This window comes from Triticum dicoccoides, chromosome 2B (assembly GCF_002162155.2).
Source record: "Triticum dicoccoides isolate Atlit2015 ecotype Zavitan chromosome 2B, WEW_v2.0, whole genome shotgun sequence".
NCBI lineage: Eukaryota > Viridiplantae > Streptophyta > Magnoliopsida > Poales > Poaceae > Triticum > Triticum dicoccoides.
In genome coordinates this window covers 200,307,892-200,317,349 of record NC_041383.1, presented here as the reverse complement: position 1 = coordinate 200,317,349, position 9,458 = coordinate 200,307,892, and the positions used below count along the sequence as shown (strand labels likewise).

The following is a 9,458-nucleotide window of genomic DNA, read 5'->3' as shown; positions in this document are numbered from 1 at the left end:
GATATAACTCTAGAGTAAACATGATGAACATCGTAGAGATGAATGCATATCAGTTGCGAAGAACTGAACACCGAGGGGAAACTCGAGGCAAAGGAAAATGCAAAGAGAGGAAAAATACTAAAAGTAATGCAAGTAGAGATGAAATCAGTGGCGCTCAATGGCGACAAGTGATTTGTTCGACCAGTTCACACTTATGCCAAAGTGCTACTTCTGGTTAGAGGGACTTGTGATTCAAATCCGATTCAAGTTGATTCAACTGTTAGTGATTTTTTCTCTAAGTCCCGAAGAACTTCGTCTCGGACTCGGAGAAAAATCACTTATCATGAAGAGATTTCTCTTGTCTTCACTCGAAGAAATAGATTTATGATTGAGCACACATCGAAGACCTAAATCTCAACTACATTTGACACCCCACCCCACCCCCCACCCCACCCCGGCGCGAATAGTATGGTTTGCCCTCTCACTAAATTCACTAAATAGAGAAAAATGAAACTAGAAAACAACTCTGTATTCACGATGACTTTATTCTTCTCGCACCAGTCAATTGTTCCTCTTACGACTCAACGAAACAATTGCTCTTCGATTCCATTTTAGGGGTCATCTCCCACACGAATAACAATCTCCTCCATAACTCCAGCACACTTCTCTTAACTCCTCGGGGACTTACTTCTTGTATATGCTGGCAAACACATTAGTCCCTCAAGGGAAACCCACTCCGCCCCTCTTCGGTCGAGGACAAGAAAGGAAAGGGAGCGATGGAGGAGCATAAGAAGAGAGAGCACAGAGCAAATGACAGATTGCTACGACTGTGCATTTTTTCCTTGCAAAGCACAACATAAATTCATGAAAACTCTTCGTTACCGTTTACCAGTTATACCAATTTGGTCAAGATCCCCAAAACGCGGTAGATTACAAGGAGTTTGTTTGTGAAGACATGAGGAAGGGGGGAAGGGAGCATAGGCGAACGGATCCAAGCCATGCAATGGTTCAAGTAGGAAGGAATCGACATATGAGCCACCACAATTCTCATTGGTGCCTCCTCATGATGGCCATCATCATGGTCTAAATGAAGAGGGAACGAGAGGAACAGGGGTGGATCTAGGTCCAAGTTCTTGAAAAGAAGTCATCGAATAGAGAAATATTGGAGACGAAGATGACGACGCCCACAACATATTTCTACTACTGTGCATTTTTGTTCCTTGCAAACCACAACATATTCATGAAAACTCTTCGTTACCACTTACCAACCAATTACACAATCTGATTGTACGGTGTTGGAGTTGATACGCGTTTAGAGTAAGGGGTAACTGAACAGGGCAAAATCGACTTCTCCTAAACCTTACACATTTACAGTTACTGCAAGGCCACGCGTATCGACTGAAGCAGCATATCCATTGTGGACACTGTGAAGCTGATAATTCTCTCAAATTAGTTCACTCCCTTAACTTACAGTAAACACCTCAGGCAGGCCCTGCATTCCTCTCCACTCAATGGAGAGGCAGGGCGCTAAACATAATACACTGTAATGATAGCTAAAAATTCAGAGTAAAAAAGGAAAGAGAGGAAAAGAACATCTCTCCCCCTAGGTACATTCCGACATTACAAGAAGACCGACGGCGCGGGGTTGACGACGATGTGCCTGAGCGGGTTCGTGACGTCGCCGCCGCCAGCGTGCTTCACGAACTCCGCCGGCGTGAGGAAGTTGCCATGGCAGACGCACACTATCCTCACCTCCTCCCCTTTCCTGTACTTGTAGAGGAAGCCGTCGATCTTCTTGCCGTTGGGGCCGTCCACCTTGGACGAGACCATCGGCATGTCCTCCATCATGCTCTTCCGCAGGTCGCCGGTGCTAGTCGTGCGCATCGTCAGCGACCGGAGGGTCCGCAACGGCGGTTGCTCCTTGACGATGCCGTTCGGCAGCTTCCCGGCCGGAGATGGTGCCGGCGGCGGGAGGGACTTGTTCTGGTTGCTGGCATTGTTATTATTATTATTATCAGAAGATATCTCCATGCTCGATGTGCTCTTCGCCTCAGCGCCATCAGCGCTACCTGCACCAATGCAGGGGAGAAGATGTCACATTTTCATATTCCAACATGTCAATAAAGATTCATATCCCAATGTGTTCTTTTCCGTTTACTAATCGTCAGTGCTTTCCAGTTTTCAGGTAGACAATTCAAATCATATACTTATATTTAGTAGTAGCTGCTCGGATAATGATTAGCCTGAATAATCATACCCTGACGCTACGTAACTGTTAGTAGTGACTAAAAGCTTAGAAACTGCTTAGACACATGCCGTAGAAGGCATCTCTTGAGACCCTAGGAGCAACAGCACGGCTCGAAATAATCCCAGAAATGACATCACCCAAAACAAACGCCCCGAAAAGAACACAACAAATCCCATGCGTACGTAGAAGTATCATCAGGTTGTGCAGAAAAGAATTCCCCATTTCTAATGAATTTGGCGAAAAAGAAAAGCATCGGCTCAGCTAGCGTTCTAACGAATCGATCCCAGTAAATCACAAGACCAAAGCAAGATCCATGGCAAAGAACACTCGACTTGCTAGATCCCCCCTCTGCCCATGCATCTCCTACCAAAAGAACCACGGTAAGCTCGGCATGACACCGACCTGCATGAATCGCCGAGAGCTTGGCAACCAGAACAGGCAGCTGAATGAATAATTCAAGCAAGGGAACGCAATAGAACAGTGGGAATTGCAAGCTTATTGTAGCAAACAGTTCGAGTGGTAGGGAAGCTGATGAAAGCATGTGTATACCTTGCTCCGGCATGCTTGAGGAGGTGTTCCCCTGGTCGACGACGGAGCGGCGGAGCTGGAACGCGCTGGGGTAGAGCGGCTCCTGGGCGTCGTCCCGGCTGCTGCTGCCGCCGGACTTGCCGGAGTTCATGGAGGTGCGGCGCTCGAGGCGCTTGCGCTTGGCCTGGAGGCGCTTGAGGCTCTGCATCTCGCGGCGGCGCCACCGCTCCTCCTCCGTCTCGGTGGGGAGCGAGCTGGTGCGCATCAGCGGCGCCGGCGGGGGCGTGGCGGCGGCGAGGTCGTCGCTGGTGCCCGGGAGCGAGCACATGGCGGCGAGGGAGGAGGAGCGCACCAGCCGCGGCTTCTTGGCGTCCCGGCCGGAGTTGGCGCCGAAGCAGCCGCCCAGGGACAGGCCCAGGCTGAGCTCGACCACCTCGTCGGGCTCGCCGGCGCCGCCCCCCGCCTTGTCCGACGACGAGCCCTTCTCGCCGCCGAACCTGCCCAAGAAGTCCCTCGACGCCATGTCCGTCCGGCAGAGAGAGAGAGAGCAAGCAATTCCCCGCCGCGAAGCAGACGCCAATCCCTCCTCCCCCCAACCTCCAAGGACGGCCAAATTCTCAGGAAGACCTCGCCATTGCCGCGAATCCGTCCCGCGCCGGGCAATTCTCGGTCTCCAAACCCAGAGGGAAGAACATCACAGCGCCCAGGGAGGAACGAACAATCGACGAGCGCCGGGGAAGCAGAGCCAGCAGAATCGGCGGCAATCAGATCCCTGCGCGCGGCGTGTGGGATCCTCGAGCGAGAGGGGAGGGAGGGAGAGGGGGGATGGGAATGGAGAGGAGAGGAGAAGAGAAGGAGGCCTGCGTGCGTGTCGCTCTAATCTCCTTCGTTGTTAGACTGCTCCCTCCATTAAACCGAAATTGTTTGGAAATGGGAACAGGGGGGGGCTAGTTGGATGGGACTACGAGCGCATGGAGGCCGGCCACGTGTCGGACAGCGGGTACACGTGTTGGATCCCGACAAGCCGAGCCGGCATCGGGCGGCGCGCGGCTCGGCGCGGCTCGGCTCGGTTGGGACCGCGGTTGGTAATGGGAGTACTTGGGGAAGTGTGACGTGTCGAGGCCGCGTAGGGGCGTCTGCCTGACACGTTTCGGGCTTCCGGTTCAGGGCACGGCTCCCCGTGCGGTGTCCCTCCATACTATACTTCTACTAGTATCTTTTTCTATGTCCTACTATTTGTATGATTGTATCTATACGCACCTCCGGTAAATATTGCTGGGTATAAATAATCCTTGCACGCATCAGAAAGGCTTAAACGGCACATTCGTGTACCCTTTACTCAAAAGTGTAGAAAACTAAGAGTTTTTTCCAAAATGGTCAAAGATCACATATTAAATCAAATCAGCATTTACAAAAATATCATTTACGAGCATGAGAAATTACAGTCAAGTCCTTACAAAAATCAGCACCGTTTTCTTAATGTGCCTGTTGAAGACGTGCCGTGAGCAAAGCTCATTGCGGTCTTTGGGCCTCCATCGCAACATTGTTGAAACCGGGGAGCTTGCAGAAGTGATGGTTAAAGCCTGCTTTGATTGATAGGATAGGAATAGTATAGGAATACGAAAATCATAGGATGTGAGATGGCATGCATCTCAATTCCTAAAGAAAAAGACATGTCATTTGATGCATAAGATAGGAATTTTTTCATTAAGTCTAGGCTAATGTTTTTTTTCCTTTGAAATGTGAAGGATTGAATCATATCCTACACAGGAATATGAATCCATTCCTACAAACCATAAGGCTTCAAAGGGATTTTTCCTATGAAGTTTCTATCCTTTACAGTTCCAACAAAATTCCTACGAACCAAAGAAGGCCTAAAAAGTTGCCGATTTAGACCAGCAAGCGTCGTGGTTGCAAACTGGAAAGGTCGTCACCCTGAAGAAGCTAAAACAACGCGAGCTAGAAGATAATCACAACTCCGACCAAAAAAAAGAGGGGCATACAAACCTCACAAGTCCTTGGATAGAGTAATATTTGCATTAGGCTTCATCGGACGGAGACGGAACTAAAGAACAAAAACATGCCAAACAACATCCCCTCCTCAGTCACCGAAAATGCTAATAACAACACGATGAGTATTCGATGATTCACGCCATCATCTGACTTGTCGACGCCACACCAAGAAAGGGCATCACATGGGGAAATCCAGGAAGAATTATCCCACTTCGCCGCTGCTGTGTCAAAACCGGCGGATCTCGGGGTAGGGGGTCCCGAGCTGTGGATCTGGGATCGATGAGGAACAGGAGACAAGGGACACAAGGTTTTACCCAGGTTCGGACCCTCTCGAAGAGGTAAAACCCTACTCCTGCTTGACTATATTGATGAGTATGATTACAGGGTCGATCTACCTCGAGGTTAGGCTAGCTAAACCCTAGATGGGAAAGGTAATGAATGAAGCTCTAGCCCTAAAGACTAAAAACCCTTGGTTTATATAGGCACCGAGAGGGTTAGGATTACATGAAGTCGGTTTACAATGAAGGAAATATCACGCAGACCTTGACTTGGAGGGCACACCATGGCCTCAAAGATCTTCGGCCGAAGCTTCGCTACGACCCACCAGTTTCGCTCGTAAATCATGGACGGATGCCCTGAGGACCCCAAGTCCATGACTCCATCAGTAGCCCCCGAACTAGCCTCCAACGCTGGGGATTGTCTTCCGGTATCTCCATATCTTTAGCTTGCGGGGCGAGTTCTTTCGTCGCTTTATACAATTCGAAGCCTTGCTCTCACGCCGAACACTCTCCGGCATCCAGGCCGGTGTTGGGAATTCACTGACCAACGCGACCCGCATTGATCACATGCTTGGGCCCGGATAGTTTTATCAATCTAGAATCTAAAGACATCTTGAGATCAAGGTGGGACCGTCGGCGTTTTAATGCATTACCTCTCGGCAAGGGCCAGCCCTGGCCATCGCACGCCTTTTCAGAAGGCGCGCGTCCCAATGTCGTCTTTCCATGGACCCGCCCCTCCAACTTCTAGGCGACATGCCTATTTATAGATCCAAAGGAGCTAGGGACGGTTGACCCACCCCTCTCACAAAAAATAGCACCGAGGAAATTCTTAGGCGCCATGGCCGACCTTCCAGGTTCATCCTCGTGCCCTCATGGCCCACTCCCAGGCGATTTGTCAAGTTGTTCAGTTTCACACCTCCAGTTGAGCCGCTTGCGGACGCAAGGTTATCTTCCCCCGACGGATCTGGTTCCCATCCGCGCCGGACTTATCTCTGTCGACAGCCAAGCCCTCGCCGAGAATTCCCCTTCTCCAAGCAAGGAAGAGAGGATATGCTTCATGCCTTTCCTTCTAAGAGGTCTAGGCTTTCCTTTCCACCCCTTTCTATGGGGTCTATTAGAGTTCTACGGGATCCAGCTCCACAACCTCACCCCAGGGTCGATATTGCACATTTCTGGTTTTGTGGCCCTCTATGAGATATTCTTGAGTTGCGAGGCCCACTTTGATTTGTGGAGGAAGTACTTTTGTCTCGTCCCCCGCTCCCAAGGAGGGTCCATATTCGAAGTGGGCGAAGCCGAAGCATGGTGCATAGTCGGGACAGGATATCCCATCAGAACCACACGAAAAGATCTCGAGGAATGAACCTTAGAGTGGTTTTATATCGAAGATGTTCCCCTCGCTGACCCAATTCGCGACGGCTACCCCGATACTCAAGCGTCCCACCGGTGAAGCGGTTCAACTGTCGGCCTAAAGCCCCTCCAAATCGGACAGCGAAGAGGTGCGCTTGTTAGCTGCCAAAGTCAGGCTGCTAACTCATAGCAAGCTGCCATGATGGAAGTGATGGCCATCGCCATAACTAGGTGCGTACAACCCCTTCAGCAAAGGGGACCCCCTTATGGTGCAACAATGGTACCAGCGATGCAACCCGCTCTAAGCGACTAGGTCAGGACAATAAGGCGGCCCTAGCAAAAATACAACCGACCTCTACAAAGAAGAAGAGGCGGATTTCTCCCAAATGAGTATCCGAGAGGGTTGCTCCGGCTAGAATCCGGCAGATTGGGTAAGCCGCAGTCCATTACACTAAGTTCGAAGATTACGTCCGAACTCTGACTGATTGTATCCTTTCTGGGACAGGGTTGGAGGCGCCAGATCGAGTCCGTCCATTGCCCCTCTCCTCAACTATAAGATTATGCCCGCGACGACGATCCGGTGTATCATGATCACCCGGAAACGTTGATCGATTTTGAAGACGGGGTGTTTTACCAAGAGAGCCTTGATAACAAAGTTGCTTTGACAGCCGACCATCCTGGGGCTCTTCCCTCCTCCAAAGTAAGTGAAAAGAGGATCCGCTCTCGAACAAGGCACTCATCTCGCGCCATCCCGAATGTGCTAACTTCCACTCCCAAGGGTCTTTGTACTACGCACCAAACAGGCACAGGAGGAGTACGGAACGTGCCCCCCTTCGGCCCCTAGCGGGGTATCCAAGAGAAAGGCTTCCGCCAAAGCAGAAACCGCCACTCCCTCGGCCCAGAGGTAACGTGTTTGGAATCGCGGTAGGTGTCGCTTCCTGATACCCTTTCTCTGAAGTTTGATTGCCTTTCCAGAATAAAAATACCGTCGCGTCAGTTCAAAGACTCCCCGAGCATGCCAGTGCGTGGTTCCGGTCCTGGGTCTTCGACACAAGCCAGAGCCTCTGCCAACACGTGGCTACAGGCGCCCCTCCAGAGGATTCCGACGATGTTTCAGTTACCAACTCTGAAGTTGAGAGCGTGATGAATCACCGCCACCGGAGGGAAACTTTACGTCACATTGCTTTTGCCAACCAGGAATTCAATGCATTTAATTTGGTGGATGCATACCTTGGAGCAGCCCGAACTGGTCTTGAAGGGATCGCCAGCCTTTTTGCCGCCAAAGTGTAGGTATATGATATAATCAGCTTAAAAGTAGATCGTAGCCTCTAACCTAGTAGCCCCAAGCCTTAAATTGGGCGAGACGGCCGAGTTAAGGATCATACTTACTATGATTTGTACAAGCAGCGAGAGAGCAAAACAACAAGCTATCTGAGGACCTTGAGCTAAGCCGGACATAGTTGCTCAGTACGAAAGCCGAATTGGATGCAGCCAAGGAAACCAGCAAATTTTCTGGTAAGTAGAAAGGCTGTTTGCAATGCTTAGAAAAGTATGTGGTGTGTTCTGTGTATTTACACCATGTTTTCCCCATAGCTGTAGAATCTGTAAATCAGTGGCGAAAGGAATCGGAGGCTGGCAAATGAGTGCTGACGCGAAGTCATGAGGAGAAGAATGAGCTGAAGGCGGAAAATCAGCGGAAAGCCGAAGAAATTGAGAGTTTGAAATCTCAGTTGGCGCAAGCCTTGGAGGAAAACCAGAAACTAAGAGGTGGCACATTTGGTAAGTGTTGAACTTGCCATATCATTAGCATGTAATACCGACGTGGTAATGATGATGTGCGACACCTATTGTTTAGGTCTCCTGACTGGGCGGCCCGAGGAAGAGGTCAGTTCTTATGGTGGGAACCTTTTTAAGGAACTAACGAAGACTCACAAGAGGGCCTGGAAGGCCATGAAGAGCATGGTGAAGGCGTTATGGCCGTCAGATGTGCCACTAGAGAGTATGGTCGAATTAGCTGGTCGCTTTAAACGAGCTCGGCGGCGGTTTGAATTATGGAAGATCTCATCATGCCGAGAAGGAGCGCGCAAGGCATGGGCGATGGTAAAGACCCGTTTCACCAAGCTAGACCCGGAGCATATGGCCTGGGTTGGGCCAGTGGGCCCTGACGGACAAGAGGTACCTCTTAGCTTGGTGTATGATGATGTGATGTCCTCTGCTCGCTACTCTCAGAAAGATTGTGCTTTAGAATAGTTGATAGACAATGTCGACCAAGAGTAGTTTTGCCAATTCTATGTATCTATGTACTTTACATTGGTCTGTCTAAATACGCAGTTTTTAAACAATGTTATCTTAACCGGCCATCGGCTTCAACCTCCCCGACCAGTGATCAGGAAGTGTTCCATACTATGTGTTGTTGAAAACAAAGCAATAGTTCGGGTAACGTGGCAATCCAGCCATCAGGTGCGAACAGATGAAATATAGGCGGAGTGTTATGTTATATTACTTTTTGACGTAAGAAACATCTTCTGATGAAAATAGTTCCTTCAAGGGCTCCTTTCTTCGGGTCGAAAATAAAAATTCATAATCTGGATATACATAATCAACGGAAACTAATGGTTTCGAAGAACCGTGGTGGTGAGCTCAAGGCTATACCCTCTTCTCTTGGGGCCGACTTATTATATCATGTAAGAATGCTAGCTTTCGGTCCCGGATGACCCAGTCGTAACAATTGCAGAGGTGCTCCCTTTACTCCCTAGCCAAACAATCAGGAACGTAGGGGTAAACACAGGAGCCAGGCAACCCAGCTTGGCAAAGATCTGAAGTCAAATAAGTGCATATCATGGCTTGACATCTACGACAAGGTTGCAAACTGAATGCGATTCATGTTAATTGTGTTGTTCGGCTCTGCTAAAAGGAGCCCCCATGCAAAGCTGGGTATTGTTGGGGAACGTAGTAATTTAAAACAAATTCCTACGCACACGCAAGATCATGGTGATGGCATAGCAACGAGAGGGGAGAGTGTTGTCCACGTACCCTCGTAGACCGTAAGCGGAAGCGTTATGACA

The 9,458-nt window shown here is 49.8% G+C and overlaps 1 protein-coding gene across 1 annotated transcript; it reads right to left on the bottom strand.

Annotated features, from left to right (window-relative positions):
• Positions 1 to 1,373: 1,373 nt before the first annotated feature.
• LOC119363051 (ninja-family protein 2) lies at positions 1,374 to 3,669 on the bottom strand. The gene is made up of 2 exons (XM_037628356.1): positions 2,777 to 3,669; positions 1,374 to 2,048 (listed from the first exon to the last, which is right to left on the bottom strand). The coding sequence occupies exons 1-2, from the start codon at positions 3,276 to 3,278 to the stop codon at positions 1,600 to 1,602; spliced, it is 951 nt and encodes a 316-aa protein (XP_037484253.1). The 5' UTR covers positions 3,279 to 3,669; the 3' UTR covers positions 1,374 to 1,599.
• Positions 3,670 to 9,458: the final 5,789 nt, after the last annotated feature.